This window comes from Equus caballus, chromosome 9 (genome assembly GCF_041296265.1).
Source record: "Equus caballus isolate H_3958 breed thoroughbred chromosome 9, TB-T2T, whole genome shotgun sequence".
In the NCBI taxonomy this organism is placed as follows: Eukaryota; Metazoa; Chordata; class Mammalia; order Perissodactyla; family Equidae; genus Equus; species Equus caballus.
This window is the reverse complement of record NC_091692.1, coordinates 94,944,210-94,968,333: the sequence shown is the minus strand read 5'-3', so window position 1 is coordinate 94,968,333 and position 24,124 is coordinate 94,944,210. Positions and strand designations below refer to the sequence as shown.

Below are 24,124 nucleotides of genomic sequence, written 5' to 3'. Positions count from 1 at the left end.
CTTGTCCTACTACAATGGCAGAGTCAAGTAGTTGTGAGAGATTATATAGCCCACAAAACTTAAAATATTTCCTATATGACCTTTTCCAGAAAGTTCGCTGGCTCCTGCTACAGAGGCAGAGAATAGGTCAGCAGTTGTCAAAGTTAAGGGGAGGAATGAGTTTGACCACAAGGGAATTTGGGGGAGGTGACAGAACTGTTGTATCTTCACTGTGCAGGTGGCTACATGACTCTGCATTTGTCAAAACTCAGAACTGCACACCAAAAAGTGGATTCTAAAATATTTTATTTTAAAATAAATTTTAAAAACAAGAAGGACAAAAAGCATCAGTTGTGCCTGGGGACTAACTGGAGGAGCACAGAGTATTTGGGGTGATGAAACTGTTCCATATATTGATTGCCTACACAACCAACAGACCTGACATTAAAGGATGATTTTACTGGCTATAAATTATAAATCAATTTTTTTAAAAAAAGGAGACTGAAAAGATGAGCCAAAAATTTATCCTATGTGAAAAAACCAGGGCTTATGGTTTTCTCTTGTGGACAGTAAAAATAATTAGCCTGGGTGTAAAGAACAGTAAAATGAGAGATCTGCCATATACAGAATGTTTTAAAATGTTTTTTAAGAAAAATACGCCTATGCAGAGGTAAATATTTCTTTTTGTACTTAATAATTTGACTTGAAATTCTTCTCTGGAAATAAGTGTTAGAAATGCTTATTTTTAAATATCACAAAAGTCTCACATAATAAGGCATTAAAACAACAGAGTTCTAAAACTAGTTTCATAAAGCATTTTACTATAAAAGTATGTACAGCTTTTAATAAAAAAGAAAAACATTTCTTTACAATTGAAAAAATGCAGTATTTGAATAGTCAAATTTTCTTGAAATACAAAAACTCAAATGTAAAATCCTAACCATAAACTACATATTTAGCTAAAATTGCATCTACTTGTTTACAAGAATTTCAAAATATACATATATGAATTTACACAACTGATATTTAGAAGCTCTTCAAAATCTATCTGTAAATTAACAAGTTAAGCAAGACTGTCTTTGCGTCCACTGCTCACGGCTGCAGCGGCTGGGCTGGCGGTGCCCGACTGTACAGACAGCGCTTCCTTGGTGCCCTCCGACTGCAGCGTGGGCCCGTCAGAGGGGCTGTGTCGGGCTTACTTCCCTTTCAGCTACTTATGGTGGAGGTGCATTAGATGCTCGATCTCAGCCAGGAAAGAATGCTATGCACTTGGAGTCTCTGAAAAGCGGAGAGACTACAGTCGCACGGTGTTGTGCTTGCTTCAAAGCAGCGGCGCTAATCCGGGAGGGTCTTCACCAGGCTGATTTCTAAAGCACTTCTTTTTTGGTTTAGGATTCGGCTTCATCGTCATCACTGTCACCATTGTTGTCATTCTCCTCCTCCTCGTCATCTTCCCTCTTCTCTTTAAGCATTTTCAGATATTTACTAGCTAAAATCTTCTTTGGTAATATATCTTAAAAACATAAAGCTAACATCAGCAATTGGTTATGGGAGACCATGAATACAGCAATCCAAATTTCAGAATGTACTAGTTCCTGCTTTGACCTCTAGGATAGGTTCCAAAACAAGACAAAATTCAGACTACGCTTCTGGGTGAAATAACAGGCAACTCGCACTATCTCTTGACTAATGCTAAAGACCAGTTTCCACTCTACTGACTGCAAACTGTGTGCTTCTATGTGGGGGTGACCACTGAGTGACCCTGCCCAACCTACCTGACACAGGCCGGCTGGCCCCAAGCTCTCTTTGGCCGTGGCCCACATAACCTGTCCCACAACAACAAGCGTTAGTTTCTGTTTCTGGGGCCAAGGAGACCAGCCGGGGTTTTCCCTTGAGCGGCAAGGAGTCGTCTGCCAGGCTCACCCAGCCAACCAAACATCCTTGTGCAGGCTGCTGGCTTCGTCAGCGTTCGAGGTGAACCACATTACAAACATAAACAGACCAAACTAAAAATGTCTTCCTGTGCCAGGTCAGGTAAACCATGGCGCCTGCAGAAAGCAGCAAAATGTCTATTTCCCTCGTTAGCAGGAAAAAAAAAGAGCTGTAAATTACTATGCATTTTTTAACCAGAACGTTTCAAGGGCTAAGTACCTGCAAGAAACTGAAAAGTTTCCGATTCCTCTGCAGTATGTGATAAGTCACTGTAAGTGAGCGCTTTCTTTTCTTTTCCACTGCCATGTCTGTAGGAATAGGTGGCTAGATATTGCACAAAGAGTTCCTAAAACAAGCGAAAAAGGAAAATGAGAGGCATGCTTTGGAAACTTATCAGAGAACTTAATGTTTAACTTACATTAAGTTTAGATGACTACACGTTATCTCGGTTTCTCAAATTACAGGAAATCACCAGGGAAAACAGAAACGCGAGGTCAGAAGGAAAGCAAGGCCATATAGGAGTTGGTGGAGAAGAGGGCATCTCCCTAGTTTACTTTAGATTTCTAACTTATCAAAAGTATTTAAAATTAAGTAAACAATGAATCACAAATGCGTTATGACCGATCTGTACAGTAAAAACAGGAGCAAGAGACGGTTCAAAAGTTCTATTCGGCTCAGGAACACAATTTCAGTCCTCTATTTGAATATATTGTCTAAGGTGGTTTGCCTACAACTGTAATAGTCAACAACCTGAAGCTGAAAATTGGCATTTCCCATTTTGCCCAAATACCTTCCCCTAAAGCAACAACCTGGACTGAGCCTCTTCCTCAACGTTTCTACTTTAACTCCCTCCAATTTGTTTAGCAAGGGATTAAAGAAGCGCCTGCATAAGCCACAGTTCCTTAATATTTACAGAATGAAACTGTACAGGAAAACACAAAGACCCCAAGATCACATGCCGAACGGGCAATTATTTTCCTGGGCTCTAAGAAAGTCTGTCTCTGGCTTAAAGCAGGCACGAAATCTGTGATCTCCCGCTTCCCTTAGCTCCAGTCCATCATATTGTAGGGACGCTGTGTACCGAACTAGGAAGGGCTGGGAAACAGAAGCCAAGGGAAATTAAAGCAATGAAGACCGCGGCTTACACATGGCGCCGTGTAAAACAGGAAGGGCCCCAACACGCCACTATCAAGACCAAACCACAAGAGACAGAATTATCCACTTTGCACGAGGAGGGGGCCAGAACACCGGCTGTAAACTGAGGTCCCTAGGGGCGCCCAGCCGAGGAGAGGAGACGCGGGGGCAGGTCAGGCCGGGCCGCCTGAGGAAGCCCTCGAGCTTCGCGTGGACGCCGCCGGGCCCTCTGCCTGGACCGTTTGAGGGGCTAGGGCCCCCAAACCACGAAACAGGCCGGAAGAGAGAAAAGCGGAGGCTCTGGAGACCGGAGTACGGTGACGCAAGCGGAGTGGACACCAAAAGAGGCCCGCGCCACCAGGCCACCCCCGCGCGAAGCAGAGCGGGAACGGCGCGCGAGGGAGGGCGGGAACGGAGCGCGAGGGAAGGCGGGAACGGCGCGGGCGGGGCGAAAGGCGCGCGAGGGAGGATGGGAGTGGAGCTGGTAGGCGCGCGCGGGGTCCGGGGCGCGCGCGGCGTGGGAGGGGAGTGAGGCGGTGCGCGGAGGGGCGCGCGCACGTGAGCCCGCGAAGGGCAACCGGCGGCGCGCCGGCCGAGGGGGACCCAGCGGCGAGGCCGAGCCTGGTGGGCGGCCCCCACCCCTGCCCGTCGCTCGTCGCTGCTCACTCCTCCCCGCGCGGCCCGCCTCACCGTGGCCTTGGCCGTGAGCACCAGCGCCTCCTGGTTGATGCTAGACACCTCGGGGGAGCTCTTCATGATGACCCGGATGCGGGACAGGGGCAGCGACACGAGCCGCTGCTCCCCGCACTTATCTTTGCCCACGACCAAGTCCGCCATCTTCGCGCCCCTTCCCCGTGGCGGCCGCCGGGACCGCCCGCGAGCGCGCCACCGCCCACCGCGAGGTGGCCGGCCGACACGGTCGGTGCGGGAGCGGCGTCCCGCTGCCCCGTGGGAGTTGTAGTGTCGGGGAGGCGCGGCGGCGGGGGCCGGCAGCGGTCCTTCCGGGGGCGGACTACAAGCCCCATGATGCCCCGCGCCCCCGAGGCCCCCGGAAGGAGCCCGCGGGCCCCTGCGCCGAGCGGAGCTGATGGAAGGACGGCAGGCTGGGGCCGCGGGGCGCAAGGCAGGGGAGCAGAGGGGCCCGAGGGGAGGGCGGCGAACTGTAGGGAACAACTCTGCCAGGAGGCGAGGGAAGAGTTTACACTCGGTTCTTGTCACTCAGGAGTGTGTATTCAGTGCCTTCGCTAGTGGAACTGGGAATGCAGTGTGAACAAAAGAACACTCTCGTGAAGGCAGATTCTAGAGGGAAGGCAAAGTACACAGCAAGCAAATAAGATAAATACCGTGAAGGAAAAGAAAGCAGTGTCAGAAGATACAGAGCTTGCGGGTACTATTTGAACCAGGGTGGTAGGGAAGAAGGCTGGGCAGTGGAGAGCAGAAACAAGCCTTATTGACGTCTGAGAAGCCTGGAGCCTTTCAGGGAAGCTCAAAATGAGCGGGGTGTGCAACCAGGTGTGTTAGATGGGGACTGAGAGGTAGCCTGGAGCTAGGTCCTGTTGGATTTTATTCTAAAAAAGTGGAAAGTGGCTGAAAGATATCAGAGGGATGATGGGATACATCTTAAGTTTCAGAAGGATCCCTCTGGCTGCTGATTGTGAACAGACCAAGGAAGGTTCTGAAAGTGGTGAGGTCGTGAGAGTGGAAGCGGAGAGAGCAGGTAGAAGATGATAGCGAGGGATGATAGCATGCCGGTGTGGCTAAGGTGGAATGAGCTAGGAAAAGAATGGTAGGAAGTCGCCAGAGGCCAGAACAGGTAGGGCCTTAGAGACCATGGGATTCTTTCCCAATGAGTTGAGAGGCCGAGGGAAGACTAAGGTGGTCCCGCTTAAGTTTTCCAAGGAATGCTCAAGGTGCAGCGTGTAAATAGACTGTAGGGGCGAGAATGGAAGCAGGCAGAGAGCACAGGTTACGAAGCTGTTACTGGGACTGAGAGGGATGACGGCAGGTTAGACTAGAGTGGTGGTGGTGGGAAGCAGTAGGATTTGGGGTCTTATTTGAAAATAGAGCCAACAGGACTTGTTAATGTGATGTGGAGTATGAGTGAAAGGTGGTGCCATTTACTGAGACGGAGAACACTGCTGGACAAGCGAATTCGGCAGAGTTTGGTTTGGAGCAAGTTCAATTGCCCGTCAAACCCTAGTGACAGTATTGAGTGGACGATCGGATATTCCAGCCTGGAATTTGGGCTGAAGCAGTGAATTTAGAAGCCACCATTGTCTAGGCAGTAGTTAAAACCATGGACCTGAATGAATACCTAGAAGGAGAGTGTAGATGGAGTAGACAGATGCGAGGACCCCATCCTGGGGTACTCCAGCATTTTGAGATGGAGAAAAGAAGGAAAATCCAGCAAATGAGACTGGGACGAAGTGGCCATTGAGTAAGAAGAAAACCAAGAGACTGGGTGTCCGTAAAGCCAAGAGAAGAAAGTTCTTCTGAAAGGAGAAACTAATCAAGTGGATGCAAAAGGGCTGAGAGGTCATATAAGATGACTCTCCTACCCCTCATGCTTGTGGTGTGACCTTAGGCAAAGCAAGTGTTCTCTCTCAACCAGTTGCTGTATTTTCAAAGATGCGGATACACTGTTGTGAGGTGTAAGAGTGCCTGACATATAAACATCAAAATTCCCCGCTCTGTTGCTGATGCGCCATCCAGGACTGCCCCTCTCACAGGTCATTGCTGAGGGTCAGAGGATATGAGAATGAGAAAGCTTTTTGTAAACTGCAAAGCACTCTGCAAAAGGCTAAATTGCTATGTTAAGTCTCAGTGTTCCTACTGCAAGGGCTTGTCACCCCAAGTGAATTTTGATTCCAAAGTTCATCTGAAAAGAATTTGAAAAATTCAAGGAATATCTTGTTTAACCTTTCTTTTTCTTTCTTTCTTTTTTTTTTTTTTTTGAGGAAGATTAGCCGTGAGCCAATGTCTGCTGCCAATCCTCTTTTTGCTGAGGAAGACTGGCCCTGAGCTAACATCCATGCCCATCTTCCTCCACTTTATACGTGGGACGCCTACCATAGCATGGCGTGCCAGGTGGGGCCATGTCCGCACCCGGGATCCAAACCTGCAAACTCCGGGTTGCCGAAGCAGAACGTGTACACATAACTACTGTGCCACCAGGCTGGCCCCTAACCTTTCTGATTTCAATTCTGTCCATCACTTAGATAATGATGACAAAGTATAAAATGTGTACTTGCAGAGATGTTTCTACAAGATTAGTGCATTCTGGAAATTACCGCTCTTCAGTCTCCCTGAAGATGGGACCCGAGGCCAGATAGCACAGATGCTCCAGATCAATGACATTTGTGATATTATGGCTTTAGAAGAGTCTTTTAACATCTACCTTCAGCCATAATGACCCAGTGATCTTAGCACCTGCTGTGTGCTGCGTCACTAGAAGGTGAAGGCCCAGACTGCAAGGAAGTGTCGTCTTCACCATTGTGACTTCAGGTCTTGGCCCAAAGAGCAACGCCAAATACATGACCGGCACTGCCAGGCCCAGAGGTACAGCCAGTGCGCAAGACGGCTGTAGTCCCTGCTCTCACAGAGGTTACTTTCAAGTAGAAGGGAGACAGAAAAAGAAATAAGAACATCTCCTATGGCAAGTGCTGTGAAGATAGAAAATTGGGTGAGAGTAATATTTAAGCTCAGACATGAAGAAGGGAGAGGAGCCGGCCATGCAGAAAGGCTGGGGCAAGATGAACATTCTGAACCGACTGTGGGAAGGATACCTGGGGAGGAAGATACCTTGGCAAATTTGAGGAACTGAAAAGCTAGTGTGGCTGGAGCTTAGTGAGCGAGGCAGAGAGCGCGGGAGATGTGGTCAGCAAGGTGGGTGGGACCCGCTCTGGCAGGCAAGCAGGCAGGCAGTTTGGCGTTCTTTTGAGAGCAATGGAGGGCCGTGAATTTTGAAGTAAGGGAGCAGATCCGACGTAAAAGCCCGCCCCGATGCCAAGGGATGGCTCAATGGCACCATGCCCAGCGCAGAGCAGAGGCAGGAGGTGCTGGTCTGCCTCGGGATTCAGCTCTCAGTCAAAGGGGCTCCTTTCCTCTGTGAGTGGGAAAGCCCTCGACATTCACAAAAGGCATGAGCAAGAAACTGCCCAAGGAAAACCAGCTTCACGATAGGGTCCTTCGGTCCACACAGGAAATAAGCTGTATTGTTGACACCTTTTAAAGTTTTTAGATGTTTTGTTTCTCTAGTGGTTATTGTTTTTTGTAAAGTTTGTCCTTCTCTTTTGGCGTCTTTGAGAGCAGGATGGGTTCAGATCAGGAAAGAGAACAGAACAGGAAGGCATCTGGAGAGTGAAGAGAAGAGAGCCAGAAGAATTCAAGGAGAAAAGGGGACGAGAAGCTCAAGTTATGGAATTGGCAGAGGATATTTGCAGCCAATCATTTTGAGAGGTAAGGAGAGGGGCAAAGAAGGAAATCTTCAGAAGAGAGGGAAAGTGCTCACTATTTAATGAAAAGAAGCCAGGTTCAAACCTGAGACAGTAGGAGAGTCAAAGAACCTATAATCCTTGGGAACTTGGCCTGTACTAGAAAAAGCACAATGAATTAGTGTATCTTTCTACTGTTAGCATTGTTGTCCATTATTTCTCTTTATATCTTCATAGCGTCTGAAGGCGTGTGCCAGTTATTTCTGATGCCTCTTTGTCTCACCTTCCCTTGCTCCCTCCTGTGCTGTTATCCCAGGGTGCTGGAAAGCAGTTACCTGTTCTTCCCAGAAGCCCTTTCCAGCTGGCTTCTGGCTAGGTTCTGCCATTGAGAGACGCTGGTGAGAGGCTGCGGTGGGGTAGGAGGAGGAAGTGAGGGAGCGGCGTCTGTCTGCCTATGTGAAGGCCTTGGCAGCAGGGTGGGGACTGCAGGGGGTTACTGTCAGCAACGTTGCATGGGTGACAGTTTGAGCAGCTTCACCCTGGGTTTCTGCTCAGCAGCCCTGTCTCAAGCAGTTCAGTGGCGAGTGTGCGCTCCTGGGCACCAAGCCAAGGGCAGTCCCAGCTTCCCGATCTCTGCGCAGCATCTCCTTCCCCTTTCACTTCAGAGCACCTTCTCCCTTATGCTCCTGCAGCTCTTGCAACACTCTTGTAATCAATTCTTGGTGTTAAATCCCACTCTGTTTGAAATATCTAAAGAAGTTTCTGCTTTTTTTTTTTCCTTTGGGGAGGATTAGCCCTGAGTTAACATCTGCTGCCAATCTTCCTCTTTTTGCTGAGGAAGACTGCCCTGAGCTAACATCTTTGCCCATCTTCCTCTACTTTATATGTGGGATGCCTACCACAGCATGGCTGCCAAGTGGTGCCATGTCTGCACCCAGGATCCAAACTGGCCAATTCCGGGACACCAAAGCGGAATGTGCGAACTTAACTGCTGAGCCACCGGGCCAGCCTCAATTTCTGCTTTCTTGATTGAATGTTGAAACATACATGCGTGGTCGTAGGAAATAGACCCACAAAATGGGAATCTGGGGCTGGTTATCTGCATTGCTTGTGCTGGTCCGCAGAGATGACCTCTCTGGCAGCATGCCCTGCACTTACATGATCACCTGCCTAGATGGAGTGTCCACTGAAGGCAAGGCTGCCGCCAGTGACCATCGTGGTGGGAATAGAGATGACAAGGTGTGTGGGATAGGCTGGCTTCTTCTGATTGCACTGGAGAGATTTCAAAAGAAAATTGAAAGCTGTGGGCTTTAACCTCTCAGATCAAGCACAGTCAGAGACCCAGCTTCTATGATGATCCTAAGTGATTGCTTATCTTTTGTAGCCTCAGGGCCGATAGGGCTAAAGGTCAGACCCACCTTTGATCCTACCTGATGCATAATTACAACAGAAGTTGAATTCACGGCATCACCAGGTCTTTTCAGTGAAGTCAGGCTATTGCTTGGGAAGAATAGGATTCTGAGGATTAGAATGGGGATAGTTGGGAGGATAGAAGCAAACAGGAGAAACTTCAACCCCCCATCCCTCTGAGCCTCTTTGTTAGTGGAAGTAGGGTCCCCCCACCCGACCCCCACCTGCCTGAGGGGATTAGTCTTTGCCTGCTTGGAGTCCTGTTAATGAGCTCACTTGAGGTGCTTACCTGGCAAGGGGATGCTGAGTCTTCTCAAGACTTGCTCCTCATTAACTCTGATCCGTAATTGGAGTCAGATCCCAGCATGCCCCAGGGAAACAATGCAAGGCCCGATTTAGGAGATGGTCGCACACTGAAAGAATAGCAGGATATTCGTGCATTTTTATCAGTGGAAACTTGGGGAGTAAGTATGTGGGGAATGGATTCTAATGGTGTCAGACCATGACAGTCGATCCGGGTGAATTTATCAATAAAGCTGACTTACCAGAGATTCTAGATTCTCTGTCAGCTCCAACAGCTGGCAATGGCTTGAATGGTTTGCTTAGCTAAACTGGTGGAATGAGATTGGAGTGTCCTGCAGTGGTGGCGCTCTCTGACTTTTGGAGACCACGTGAACTGTGTCTGAGTGCTCTCTGAGAGCCATTCAGCAGATAACCCCACATATCTAGGGTAGGCTGTCTGTGGCATTCAGCACTTTTATAAGGAGTTCTGGCAGGTCCCAATAACAGAGTCACAGCACAGACTCCAAGGGGTTTGGGGCAAAGATATATCTTCTGCAAATATCTGTTCTCCATTTGAGCAACAGCTTTGGATTTGCTACTGGTTACTGGTAGAGACCAAATGCCAGGCCACAAGACCCCAGATGAGTATGTGACCTGAGCTGGTTGTGACATGATCCACCAAGTCACACACCACACTCCACCTTCAAGAGGAAGTTAATGAGTATGATGCTGCCAGCCTGGAGCAGGCCCCTGGAGCATAAGTAAGTCGCCTGAGCAGGTGGCTCAGACTCCCACGGCACCTCCTCCTACTCCATCCTCCCCTCACCCACTCCCCACAACTATGGCCTCGTGGGCATTCTCTGTGGGCAGAAGAGCAGAGAGGAAACCTGCAGACCCAGTTAATAGATTGCTTTGTAAATATGCTGCAGTAGGCAGAATTGGAATTCTGCAGCGTCACAGCTTCACTCAAGTGTGACCGAAAGGTAGAGGGAGAAGGAAATGCCCCCAGCAGCCCACTTGCCTGGATGGAAAGACATCCAGAGGGGCAGGATGTACACCAGTTCAGTGGCAGCAGCTGACAGTTTGACTGAGGGTCCGGGTACTTGGAAAAAGCGAGATTGGAGACTTAAAAAGGTCTGGAGAAGGGGTTTGTGGATGAACTTGTCAGAATCGGGAGAGATGGGAGGGGATGTGCGGCCCTTGTGAATGCTCCCCTAAGGGCGCCTTCTACACAGGAGGCCTTTAATAAACAAGTGGCAGGATGCCCCATTTGTACATGTCGGTTGGTCTCTTTTTCCAGCCATTCACTGGTGCCGCCCAGTGCTTGCTCAACTGAGCTTTTGTACAAAGTGGCCCTGGCCACATCTGGAGCTAATGTAGCAAGGATGTCATCAAGGACCCTGGATCTTTCTGTCTTTCTGCTTTGTCATTCTTAGCATATTGGTTTTAGGCTTTGTGCTTATTCCCTCATGGTTCCAAAATGGCTGCTGCCATTCCAGACTTCATGACTACATTAAACAACAAGAAGGGGAAAGGGCAATAAGCAAAAGGCTCTCTCCTCATTAGGTCTCAAGGCTTTGTCTTTTTACTGAGGAAAGGAAGAGCTCCTCAGCAGTCTTCCCCTTACATCTCATTTGTCAGAACTGGGTCACTCACTCTCCCTGAGACTAATCACTGGCCAAAGGGAATGAAACTGCTAGGACTGCTTTATACCAGTTAAGGTTCGTTCCCTGGGGCTGAGACAAAAGGATATCTGATCCCTAGACAAAAATTGAGGGAGGTGGGAGGTGAGGTTTAAGGCAGGGAATGGTTGTAGGTTTGACAATAACCAGTATTTGCCAACGTTGACAACATTTAAAATTTTGGAGATTTCCCTATAAATCTAAGCTGAAGAGTGGGAAGGTGAGATCATGCTGATCCCCCATTGCCCCATGGCTCTCCTCCTTCGATGAGCATGTGCTCTTGGCTTTGCCACAGGCCCCCCCACTCTCCGTCACTCACCTGTCTGCTTCATCCATTTCCACTATCTGCTTGGCCCCTGCAAGCATTTGAGTTTGTGACCCCTGACTTAGGACATTGGTTTAGAATGACTGTGTTTATCCCACTAGGCTAGCACAGTATTTGGCACGTGGTGTAAATAAGATGGGGGAGGAAACAAAAAGAAGTAGCCCGTGCTGATAAACCAAGCTCTCACATTGCATGACAGGGGTGGTAAAGACTTTGCCACCGAAAGACCTAATTTGCATCGCACCTCTGCTCCTTACTAGCTTCCCCAGTCTGTTTCTTGGTTTCCTCATCTGTGTAACGAGGGTGATAGCATCTGCTCCCCAGCATCACTGGGACGCCCAGGTGATGATGTGCATATAAAGCCCAGGCAAAAACCATAGCTGGTCCTGGTTCCTTCTCCCAGAAGGAGGAATAACCTAAGTTGAAATGAATTGGGGATGGAATTAGGAAAGAAGATTTTTAAGAGCTGAGGCTACATCTTGTTAGCTTTGCACAGCTAGAAGTGCTTAATAAATATTTAATAATGATGATAATGATCATTTAGCTCAGTAGAATATAATTATACAAATTGTAAAAATATAATTATGCTAGGCTGTCATTATAGATAATGGCCTGAATACAGGGATAATGAGGGGCAAACCAGAGCCCACCGTGGTGATGGCTGCCAGCAGGCAGGCGGCTTGTAGTGCTGCTCCAAATATTCGTGTGGGGAGTTGGGGGTGGGACAACTGACATCTCGAGGGAGAGGGGTGCGAGGGAGCGATCTGGGCCAAAGGGAAAGGTTGGCGGGAGCCAGACTGCACAGAGCCACGTGGTCCAGGCTGGGATGGTGGGAAGTCATTGGAGGGTTTTCAGCAGTGACAAGAGCTAATACAGGTCTGTTTGTTTTAAATTTACCTTGGCAAAATATATACAACATAAAATTTACCTTTTAAGTCATTTTTAAGTGTACGTTTGAATTAGCCCGTTTTTTAATCAGTTGTTTGCTTTTTTTGCAGTTGTAAGAGTTCTTTATTCTAGACATTTACCGCTTCTCAGACACACAATCTGCAAGTATTTTCTCCCAATTCCATGCCTTGCCTTTTCCTTCTGTGTCCTTTGATGTGCAGGAGTTTTTAAGTTTGATGTAGTCCAATATATCTATTTCTTTTCTTTTGTTGCCTCTGCTTTTAGTGTTATATCCAAGAAATCGTTGCCAAATACACTTCCATGAAGCTTTTCCCTATGTTTTCTTCTAAGAGTTTTATAGTTCCAGCTCTTGGATGAATTTTGAGTTAATTTCTGTATTCAGTCTAAGGTGAGTCCAGCTCCGTCCTTTTGCAGGTGGATAGTCTCTTCTCCCAGCATCATTTGTTGAGAAGACTGCTCTCTCACCACCAAGTAGCTTGGCGCCCTTGTCAAAACTCATTTGACCATATATGCAAGGGTTTATTTCTGAGCTCTCTATTCCATTCCACTGTCTATATGTCTGTCTTCTTCTTTTTTTTTTTTTTTGAGGAAGATTAGCCCTGAGCTACCATCTGCCGCCAATCCACCTCTTTTTGCTGAGGAAGACTGGCCCTGAGCTAACATCCGTGCCCATCTTCCTCTACTTTATATGTGGGATGCCTACCACAGCATGGCATGCCAAGCGGTGCCATGTCCTCACCCAGGATCCAAACTGTCCAACCCTGGGCCACCGAAGCGAACGTGCACACTTAACCCCTGCACCACCAGGCCAGCCCTATATGTCTGTCTTTATGCCACTACCACACTGTTTTGATTACTGCATCTTTGTGTAGTAAGTTTTGAAATGAAGAAGTGTGAGACTTCCAACTTTGTTTTTTTTTTTTTTTTAAGATTTCATTTTTCCTTTTTCTCCCCAAAGCCCCGTGGTACACAGTTGTGTATTTTTAGTTGTGGGTCCTCCCAGTTGTGGCATGTGGGACGCCACCTCAGCACGGCCTGACCAGCAGCGCCATGTCTGCACCCAGGATCCGAACCTGCAAAACCCTGGGCCGCTGAAGCGGCGCATGTGAACTTAACCACTTCGCCACGGGGCCAGCCCCTTGTTCTTCTTTTTTAAGATTGTTTTGGCTATTCAAAGTCCCTTGAGAGTCCATATGAATTTTAAGATGGAATTTTCTGTTTCTGCAAAAAAACGTTGTTAGCTGATGTGATTTTACATTGGAGGCGTGATAAGCATAGAAGCTGGAGACCGGTTAGGAGGCAGCTCAGACAAAACTGAGGGTACTTCTGAATGGCGAGGGAGCACTGGACCTAGAGAAACGCGGAGGGATGCGGGAAGGGTTTGGACGGTGAAGTCAATAGGAGGTAGTGATGGAGTGGATGTGGGTGAGGAAGAAAAAAGGAATCAAGAGTGACTCCTCGCTTGTGGGTTGCAGCAAATGGTAGCGCCCGTTTCTGGAATAGGGAGAATGGAGAAGGAACGGGTTTGAGAAGCAGGGGTGTAAAGAGTTCCTTTGAGGGGCTGGCCTGGTGGCACAGTGGTTCTGCTTTGGCACCCCAGGGTTCACCCGTTCAGATCCCAGGTGCAGACATGGCACCACTTGGCAAGCCATGCTGTGGTAGGCTTCCCACATATAAAGTAGAGGGAGATGAGCACGGATGTTACCTCAGGGCCAGTCTTCCTCAGCAAAAAGAGGAGGATTGAGAGCAGATGTTAGCTCAGAGCTAATCTTCCTCAAAAAAAATAAAAGTTCCTCTGAGGGCACAGGACGTCCGAGATGGTGGGGAGACAGCCACGTGGAAAGAAAGGTCAGCTACGCCACAGACACCCAAGCTTGGGAGACAGGGAGACGGCAGGGCTGGGGAGAGAAATGCGAGGGTCAGCACCAGAAGGGTGGCACATAAAACCCCAGACTGGTGGGGCACCCGAGACAGGAGGGGAGCTGGAGCAGGGAGGTCCGAGGAGCCAGCCCTCCAGGTTGTTCCACACTGGGGCCCAGAGGAGGGGGAGTCAGCACAGGTGGCTGTAAGCTCCTGGGGAGATTGTCCCTGAGCATGAAAATTGCCATGAACCCAGAGCCCTCCAGGACTCTGCACATCCTGGGCTGCCGCTTGGCTGCCACAGTGAGGCTCCTGGCGTTTGAGTAGGCAGCAGGACTGTCTGGGCATCATTCTCATTAACCTGGGGGGTTGGGAACTCCCAGCCCCCACGCAGCCCACTTCTGGCCCACTGCTCTCCACCAGGCCCTCATGTGTCCCTTCTTCACTCTCCTCCACCTGAAGCCTTTCCTAAGTGCCTCCCCTGTGCACCTCACCTCTAGCCAGCTCCACCCCTACCTTGCTGTGTGGGCTTTGTCTCTGCAGCTGGAGCCCAGCGGCCTGCAGAGCCCTTGGAGACAAGGAATGTGCTTCCTTCATCTTTGTTTTCTAGTGCCCAGTGTGGAGCCTGGAACGGAGGCCTCTGGAGGGAGAGATGAAGGGGTAACTTTAAAATTAAATTTTCATTAATGTTCTAATTTCTATACCCTGGCCATGTATTATTTCTGTAATTATTAAAAGTAACAAAAGATTAAAAACACCCAGAGAAGGGGCTGGCCCTGCGGCCGAGTGGTTAAGTTCGCACGCTCCGCTGCAGGCGGCCCAGTGTTTCCTTGGTTTGAATCCTGGGCGCGGACATGGCACTGCTCATCAAACCACGCTGAGGCAGCGTCCCACATGCCACAACTAGAAGGACCCACAACGAAGAATATACAACTATGTACCGGGGGGCTTTGGGGAGAAAAAGGAAAAAATAAAATCTTAAAGAACAAACAAACAAACAAACAAAAAAAACATCCAGAGAAGTGGAAATGGAATAAATATTGACTTGGAAAGGATAACAAAATAACAAAAGCTGGGCGCCTTCCCTCGTGCATTGTGTAATGATGAATTGGGCGCCCATGGTAGGCAGCACTGGGCCAGGACCTGGGGACGCGTGCTCCACAAGAAGAGGACGGTCGAGTTGCACCCAGTGTTAGGGAGTGTGCAGCTGCTGCTGCTGAAGGCCTATGGTGCGGACACTTCAGAAAAGAAGTTGGCAGTTCTTAAAAAGTTAAACATATCTTTACACGTGATCCAACAGTTCCACTCCCAATATTTACCCAAAGAAACAAATGCTTATGTCCACAGAGAAGATTGTCCTGCAGTGTTCATATCAGTTTTATTCATAATGGCTGACAACAGAAACAACCCAAATGCCCGTGAACAGATGGACCGTTTAACAAATTGTGGCACATCCGTACAATGGGCTTAGCAATAAGAAAAGAACTACAGATACACACAGCAACCTGGACCACTCTCAACAACGTGACGCTAAGTGAAAGAAGCCAGGCTCAGAGGAGTACACACTGCACAACTCCATTTGTATGAAATTCTAGATCAGACAAAACTAATCCCTAGTGACAGAAAACAGATCCTTGGTTGCCTGCCAGGGTGGGGTGGGGCTGCCCTCAGGGGGCGTGGTGGAAATGTGTGTCCTTGGGGAGATGGAAACGTTGGAATCGTGATTGTGATGGTTGGTTACCAGAGTGTATGTGTTTGTCAAAACTCATTAAACTGTACACTTAAAATGGATGCCTTTTATTGTATGAAATTACATCATGATGAAGGTCGTTTAAAAAGCAACAGAAGGCACCGTCTCTGCTCTTATGGAGGCAGCAGGGCTGAGCGGTGCAATTCAGGTAATGACAGAAGTGCATGCAGAGTCACAGACCGTGATGAGAGTCCTGCAGAAACTGTCAGGGGCTCCAAAGGTGCCCCCCTCGCAGGGGGTGCCCCAGAAACAAGAGACCAAGACCACTTGGGGGAGCTGAGGGGAGTTTCCCAGTAGAGATGAACTCCGACCTGGGACTTATCATCATCTGCATTACAAATGTTTTTTTCTTATTGCCAAAGCAACACTTTTGAGTATAGAGAAAGCAGATATGTAAAAGGAAGAAGAGGAAAAACCTCTCGCATATACTCACAATCCTGCCTCACAACAGATTTCTGCTGCTGCCCCTTCCAGTGTGGACCCCTCCAGACCTTTGTATTGAGCCAGCCTTGAAGGACAGGACGGGAGAAGGGAGGGGCACTCTGGGAGGAAGGAACAGCATGTATGAAAAAGGGGGCACGGAATAAACTCCAGGCAGGCGATCAGACTAGGAATCACGCTACCCACTGCCTTCTGAGTTAGCGACCACATTGGAAAAGGGGGGCCACAATCTCAGCTGTGGTTAGGGCTGCAAAGAGGGAATGGCCAGGGCCCAAATTCCTGATGTGGGAGGTGGAGGAGGAGACGGGAAGGGGTTCAGGCCCGGCTTTGATGTAGGAATGCACCATTGTCCCCATGGATCCGTGCCTTCAGGCTTAGAAAATTTAGCTCTTGATTCACAAACCACAAAACTCTTAATTCCACCCATCAGTGATTAGGCTCAGAAATAATGGGGGGAGGGGGAGGCGTGGAATCAGGTCCCCCAGGGCATTCATGTGTTTCCCCCATGGCCAGATTCCTCTCCAAGCAGTGCTGGCTTAATGTCTCCTGTGTCACTAACACCGCTATTGTCTTTCGCTGCGGCTGTGGCCATTACAATGAACACCCCTTTGTGTTTCTAATCAGAACCCATCACTTTCCTGGGTCTGGGTTTAATGGCAAGCTGGAAACCCGGAGCGGCTTGGTGTGTAGGCTGAGAGCCATGGGCTGCTGCCCTTGACAGCACCCCAGATTCTCCTTCAGCAAGGACTACATAGAGCTTTCATCGCACACACAGAGCAGCCTCTGCTGCGAACCCTCCCGCCCCAGCTCCAGGGAACTGAACTCGGCCCAGGTGGGAGGTGTTTGCAAACCACTCACCCTCAGACCAGGAGCCTACTCCCCGGGTCTGGATGCCTCTCAGCCTGGGGCTCCTCCAGGCACCTCGACAAGCTCTGTCTTCGCTGACCCTGCCAGTGACTCCGTCACTGTTGCTCATTTTGGCTCTCAGTTTCATTATTTCCTAGTAGGGTTTGGCTGGTCTGTGTGGCCCCAGGCAAGTTTCTTTGGCTTTCTGGGCACCCCCTTCCCCAGCCATAAAGGAAGAATAGCACTGGTGTGAGGATTCAGTGAGCCAGCCACACAGAGCACACAGTAAATAAACGTCCATCCATCCACTCACGAAGTTGCCCTATGAGTAAGCAGCTGTGTCTGCATATGTCCTGGTTTGCATAGAAGGTCCTGGTCTACACCTTTTGAACCAGGGTAATTATTAACAAATGCCCCTTTTACTCTCAAAAGCATCCCAGCTTTGGGGACCGGCCCCACGGCCGAGTGGTTAAGTTGCGCGCTCTGCTTTCTTTGGCCCAGGATTTTGCAGGTTCGGATCCTGGGTGTGGATATCGCACCGCTGGTCAGGCCATGCTGAGGCGGCATCCCATATGCCACAACCAGAAGGACCTGCAACTAAAAATATACAACTGTGTACCAGGGGGCTTTGGGGAGAAAAAGGAAAAATAAAATCTTTAAAAAAAATTGTCCCAGCTTGGATGACAAATGATACTGCCACCCTATCGCAAACCAACCACCTCCATCCTTTCTCAGCTACGAAGGAAAAAGGAGCCATTTGAGTGCTTGTTTCATGTCACTTTGCAGAGGGAACCTACAGCTGGGACTGAGCCAGCATCCCACAGGAACAGGAACCCGCTCAGACGAATGAGAGGAAGGCCCAGGGCTGCAGCCCACGCAGATTCCAGATGTGTTACAGGTCTGGATCGGTTTGCCTAGAATGCACGCCCTGTGGCTTTACACTTCTTACATGGCAAGACGTTCAGCCTTTGGGAGAATCCTCACCTTTTTATTTTTTAGAGATCTTTAGAGCAAGGTGTTTTTTTTTTTTGTTTTTTTTTTTGGTAAGAAGTCTCTTGGGACTCCTTTGTCTTAATTTCAAGCAACAAGCAAACGTTCACATAACTACAGCTAACACAGTGAGCATTCAGGAAAGGCCAATCGGGAGCAGAGAAGGCACTGCCACCCCCTGAGAACCGGGGAAGGGCCATCTCAGCCCTTGCAGCACCCGTGTCAGTAGGTTTCTCCGTCTTCCCGCATGGTCTAGAAGAAACGAGCCCCAGCACAGGGAGCTTAGAACGGCATGAAAATGCCTCGCAGGCCACCACCTTGACCTGGAGTCCTGTGGTGCACCGTGGCCTAGCCATGACGGGATATTGTATAGTCCTCAAAAATGAGATGCAGGGGCCAGCCCCGTGGTCGAGTGGTTAAGTTTGCGTGCTCTGCTGCAGGCGGCCCAGTGTTTCGTTGGTTCGAATCCTGGGCGCAAACATGGCACTGCTCATCAAACCACGCTGAGGCAGCGTCCCACATGCCACAACTAGAAGGACCCACAACGAAGAATATACAACTATGTACTGGGGGGCTTTGGGGAGAAAAAGGAAAAAAAAATGAGATGCACACACACAGAATGATGCACAGTTGTCCCAAATCTGCTGCCTGCTGTCCACTACCTCCTGTCATGGGTCTGGTTGGATTTTTTTTTTTTTTTATGAGGGGAGGAGAGGATAGGGTCATTAACGTCAGAAAAAAAACTTTACATAAAAGTTTTGAAAAAGATGTTTATACATAACGTGCAATGGCATGCAAAATGCGTTTGTTAAATGGAAAGCAGGCTATGAAGTCGTATGCACACTGTGATTATAACCATGTTAATAGGAAACGGGTTAGAAAAAGTCTGAAAAAGCTTGGGGAAGTAATTTTCCATTGGTATCTCAAGTTTCTGCATGCGTTCAGTATTAAGGAATATTAAGGAATCAACAATACATATTCAATAAAGTGTCTTTAAACAGAAACACACATAAAACAAAGTTATTTATTGTCCAGTTGATGAAAATGTTGTGACAGAGGTTCACAGGGACCTAACCCTGTGTGTGCCCAAGAAGTTGTTCAGCATTTGCTAATTCAGTGTTGGCCCGTGACTTTGATAACTACCCCGAAAATGAATATCGATGGTATTATAAAGAAAAAGAAGCAGACATGCTCTTGTGATGAGGAGGTTGCCAAGCACTACTGCAGGGCCCAGAGTTAGGCCGGGACTCAGGCCCTTTTGTGAACTGGTGACGTAGGGTCCTCCTGACCTCCATCTCAGACCCACTCACCCAGCCTGCAGGTGTTCGCGTTCTGCCATTGCCCTGGGGACATTTCTTCACTTTGGTGAACCTCAGTTGCCTCCCCTGTGAGATGAGAATAATGTGTACTTCCTGGCAGTCAACTGTGTGAACCCCTGCCCTGCGCCCCCAACTTGCTATAGACGGTGATAGTGAGGGTCAGAGTCGCCACCTCGCTTGCCCAGAGTCACAGGATAGAGAAAAGATTCAAATCCAGGGCTCGCTGACTCCAAACACTGCATTCTTTCAACTACAATTCCTACATAGTTGAGCCTTCTTGACTCTTTCTGCATCTGGCCCCCAGTACACTGCAAGTCTCATCCCTTCTCTTATCTGAACTGCAGCCATAAGGCCCACACCTCCATTAAGAAAGTTTTGGAAGGAAAGAAATTTGCCCTGTATTCCTCCACTATCCCCACCCCATGCTTTCCATGTTTGTAAATTCCCTCCTAAGCGTTCACCATGTGCAGATATATTTTAAGAATTACGTTCTTATTCTTTGTCCAATTTGGCATCCTGCATTTTTGCTTAAGATTAAAGTATTTCTCCTGCTCTTTTGAATGATTGTTCACTGTTCCTCAGACTAGTAGAAGGAAGTACATTTAATTGCTGGCAGTGGTTGTGTTATAGTAATGCAATTATGGAATATTTTTCTTCTTTCCCTCATTTTTAGATTTCTCGCGATACATTTTAAGATTAAAAATATGGCTGAAATGTCAACCCTGCTAGCTGATATATTGAATTCTTACCCATCCTGTCTCAGCACTTCCTTTGGCCATCCTGCCCCAACTCATGTTTGAAAGGAAACACTTGTCATCCCTCCCAGGAGTGCACACTGGATATTTTCAATCTGAAGATGAGATAAGCATGGTCTAACTCATATCCACGTTTAAGGGAGGGAAAAGTGTCTTGAAAATCTGGCAGCTTATGATGGAATTTTATCCCCACTTCCTTCCCCATGCACTTAACAAATACAAGACCACCCTTGAGTTCTGGCAGGCCGGGACTTTTCCTGTTCATTAGTTTCCCCAGCGCGCAGTACTGGGCCTGGCACATAGTAGGTACTTAGTAAATGTTCTGAGAATGTGAGTGATTCACTTAATTAAGATTCACAGTGCCCCCAGGGGAAGGAATTTAAGACTCATCTAGAGTTTGTTTATTTCAAGGGATCCAAGCAGTGATCAGAAAAATAAGCCTTTAAAGTTGATGTAAAAATGGCCTTCAATCAACAATCAAGTGAAAAATGCCATGGCAACAATGCGAGAGAACATTCTTCTGTGAGTGCACTCAATTGATCCAACGAGGGCTGCCTTCAGAGGCCATCTTCTCCCGTCTTATGAAATGAACTGCGTGCCTTTTAATGAGAAATCCCTCATCATCGAGACAGAAGAACACAGGCCTCTGGCTTAGCCACGACCTTTCCATGGAAATACACTTTTTTGAGTGTTCTCTCCTGAATCTATATTGAAGATATTGACTGAAGTAGATTTATTTCAGGAGTGAAAAAATAAGCATAAATTCACCCGGAGCCAGGCTTCGGAGGGCTGCAGCCCCTGCCGCTCCAAGGGTACACATGATTACACAGATATCTGGAGGTGCCTCCAGATCTGAGGGCACGTGCCTGCTATGCGCATACTCCTTCTTCCTCACCATGCGTGGCGGACTGAATTATGGCCCCCACAGACATCCCCAGCCTAATCTCAGGAACCTGTGAGTATGTTGCGTTACATGGCAAAGGGGAATTAAGATTGCAGATTAAATTACAGTTGCTCATCAACTGATGCTGCTAACCTAGGGAGATTACCCTACACAATCTCCGGTATGCCCAATGTAATCACAAGGGTCTTTAAAAGAGGAAGAGGAATTTAGAGTAGTCCAAAATCATAAAGACAGAAAGTAGAATGGTGGTTGCCGGGGCGAAGGGAAAGGAGCGATGGGGAATTACTGATTAATGAGTATAGAGTTTCACTTTTGCAAGATAAAAAAGTTCTGGAGGTGGATGGTGGTGATGGTTGCATGACAATGTGAATGTACTAAATCCCACTGAACTGTACACTTAGAAATGGGTATATACTGGGGCTGGCCCTGCGGCTGAGTGGTCAAGTTCGCACGCTCTGCTTTGGCGGCCCAGGGTTTGGATCCTAGGCGCAGACATGGCACCGCTCACTAGGTCATGTTGAGGCAACATCCCACATGCCACAACTAGAAGGACCCACAACTAAAATATACAACTATGTACTGGGAGGATTTGGGGAGAAGAAAAAAGCAGGAAAAATAAAAAAAGAAGATTGGCAACAGTTGTTACCTCAGGTGCCAATCTTTAAAATAATTTTTAAAAAATGGTTGTATACTAAAAACTACTGAATTATACATTTTAAAATGGTAAATTTTATTTCCGTGCGTTATATCTCAAATAAAAAAAAGACGGTCCAGTCCCATGTCCGAGTGGTTAAGTTTGGGCGCTGTGTTTCAGCTGTTTGGATCCTGGGCGTGGACATGGCACTGCCCATCAGGCCACACTGAGGTGGTGTTCCATATAGCACAATCAGAGGCACTCACAACTAGAATATACAGCTATATACTGGGGGGCTTTGGGGAGAAGAAAAAAAAAAAGGAAGATTGGCAACAGTTTTTAGCTCAGGTGCCAATCTTTAAAAAAAAAAAAAGAGATGGGAGACAGAACAACTCCTTTTTTCTGCCTCTGAGTTTGATATATAAGGATGTGATGCCTGGAGCTGCTGCAGCCATCTTGCAGCCATGAAGGACACAGGACACACAGAGAACAGCCCAAATACAAAGCTGCGGGGCCCCTGGGCACATGATGACCGTGACAAGCCCCTGAAATAACTGACCTACCCCTGACTTCTTGTAATGTGATGTAACCAATGTCCTGATTGTCGAAGCCAGTTAATGGGGTTTTCGGTTCCTCATAGCCAAGAGCATCTAGCCACAAAGCCCTGAGCACACTGTGCACCATTTAGGGGTTTCTCCCACCAGGGGAGCAAGTCTCATCCCCAGTGCTGGGAGGAAGAGGCACGCTCTCCTGGCTTTGCTCCTGCTGTCTTCTCCTCTCATGCTCCTCCCCCTGCCACACCCTTCTTCACCCACCTTGGGGCCGATGCTGCCCCCTTGGTTGTCCTTTCTGGTCCCTCTATGCGCCTCTCTTAAGATCACCCTGCATCACTGGCCCCAGGGACCAGAATTGACCACGTGTCCCTCAACCCGCTTCCTGGGGCCAGCCCTGGCCTGATTCATTAGGCCTCCTCAGAGAGGCCAACACAGGCCCCACTCTCAGTAGGTCCCCAGGAATTGTTTACTGAGCTGATCACAGAGGTGAGAGTGGATTGGTCAAAGTGCGTGCGATGAGACAAAATTAGCCTTGTTAGCATTTGAGAAGTTCCCGTGGAAGTAAGAGCACCTACTGTGCGCCAGGCCCCATGCTGGGCTCTTTTCAGGCCCTGAGGCATTTAATCTCACAACTGGCCCCTGAGGTAAGCTTTACTGTCTCCCTTTTACAGGTGAAGAAGGGAGGCTCAGACAGGTGAAGTCACGTGCCCAAGGTCACACAGCTGCTAAGGGGGCAAGCTGGGATTCAGACACTGTTCTCGCTAAATCTGAACTCTTTTCTTAAAAAAAAATGAACAGTAACAACTAACCCTTATACGGTCATCACTATGTGCTGCTCTTACTCATTGAACCTGACAGCTCTACAACGTGAGTATTGTTATTAACTCCATTTTACAGAGGAAGAAACTGAGGTCCAAAGAGGGTAAAAGTCCCACAGTTAATAAGTGGGGGAGCCTGGCATTGGAAGCTGGGGGTGGGCTCCAGAGTCCCTTCTTGCTCCTCCCACAGTCTCCCAGCTCTACCTCACGACTTGGCACTAAGGCTCACACCACAGCCTGGACATCAGCCAGGCAAGTACGACAGGATGTTGGGTGGAGGAAAAGCGGTCAGTTCCTAAAGTGGTTTTGGTCCAGTGGATGGTTACAAGTCAGGCCTGCACCAGGATTATGGAGCTGGCGAGGGGCTTGCCTGCCATCCGGGAACTCCTGGCTGGGGAAGAGGCAGAACTACTCAACCAGGGCACGCCTGCCGCCACGGGGGCACCGGGTAAGGGACCCGGGTCACATGAGTACAGTGCTCAGGCCAGGGGCAGTGAGTGTTCCAGAAAAAGAGATAGATTGGAGCGAGGAGGTGGCACGTGTGGAGCCAGAGTGGAGCCAGAGAGGGAGCTGGCCAGTAGACAGTGGTGACAAGATGACTAATACTATGCACCAGCCCGAGGCCCTGGGGTGAGTCAGACATTGTTTTGACAACACTGTTTACTAACCGTAGGCTCACACTGGCCCCTCTGGTCTTTGAAATCCGACAGACCTGGGTTTTGCCTCTTACCAGCTCTGTGACCTGGGGCACATTGCTTCCCTTCTCTGAGCCTTGGTCTCCTGGAGCGTAAGCTGCGGGTGTAACGTATGCACAGGACAGTGTGAGGCTTGGGAGTCTATATGGACAGCTCATAATGGGCTCCCTAAAAGATGGCTAGAGTCTTGTCATTGAGACTCTTCCTCTCGTCAGGGCTGGGTCTGCTTCCTCCCTGTGACGGGCCCAACACTGGTCCCCACACATGTCCATGTTCCGGTGCCAGAACCTGTGAACATGCTACCTTACCTGGCAACAGAGACTTTGCAGATGAGATAAAGTTACCGACCTTGATTTGGGGAGATTATCCAGGATAGTCCAGGTGGGCCCTGCGTAAACTCAGGACCCCTTAAAAGAGGAAGAAGGAGGCAGAAGAGTCAGTCAGTCAGTCAATGATTCAAGAAGAGGCAAGA

General features: G+C 48.6%; 1 protein-coding gene across 1 annotated transcript; it reads right to left on the bottom strand.

The window, feature by feature from the left end:
* Positions 1-268: 268 nt before the first annotated feature.
* CHRAC1 (chromatin accessibility complex subunit 1) lies at positions 269-4,071 on the bottom strand. The gene is made up of 3 exons (XM_023649004.2): positions 3,736-4,071; positions 2,131-2,257; positions 269-1,492 (listed from the first exon to the last, which is right to left on the bottom strand). Exons 1-3 carry the CDS (start codon positions 3,880-3,882, stop codon positions 1,368-1,370), a joined length of 399 nt encoding a protein of 132 aa, XP_023504772.1. The 5' UTR covers positions 3,883-4,071; the 3' UTR covers positions 269-1,367.
* Between the last annotated feature and the right edge of the window lie 20,053 nt (positions 4,072-24,124).

What these genes read in the sequence shown, in the direction of transcription:
- CHRAC1 (XM_023649004.2), bottom strand. Translation starts at nt 3,882, where the DNA reads ATGGCGGACTTGGTCGTGGGCAAAGATAAGTGCGGGGAGCAGCGGCTC. An exon ending in TGCTCACGGCCAAGGCCACG is followed by an intron (nt 2,258 to 3,735) that starts GTGAGGCGGGCC and finishes CGCTTGTTTTAG; the next exon opens with GAACTCTTTGTGCAATATCT. An exon ending in AACTTTTCAGTTTCTTGCAG is followed by an intron (nt 1,493 to 2,130) that starts GTACTTAGCCCT and finishes TATGTTTTTAAG; the next exon opens with ATATATTACCAAAGAAGATT.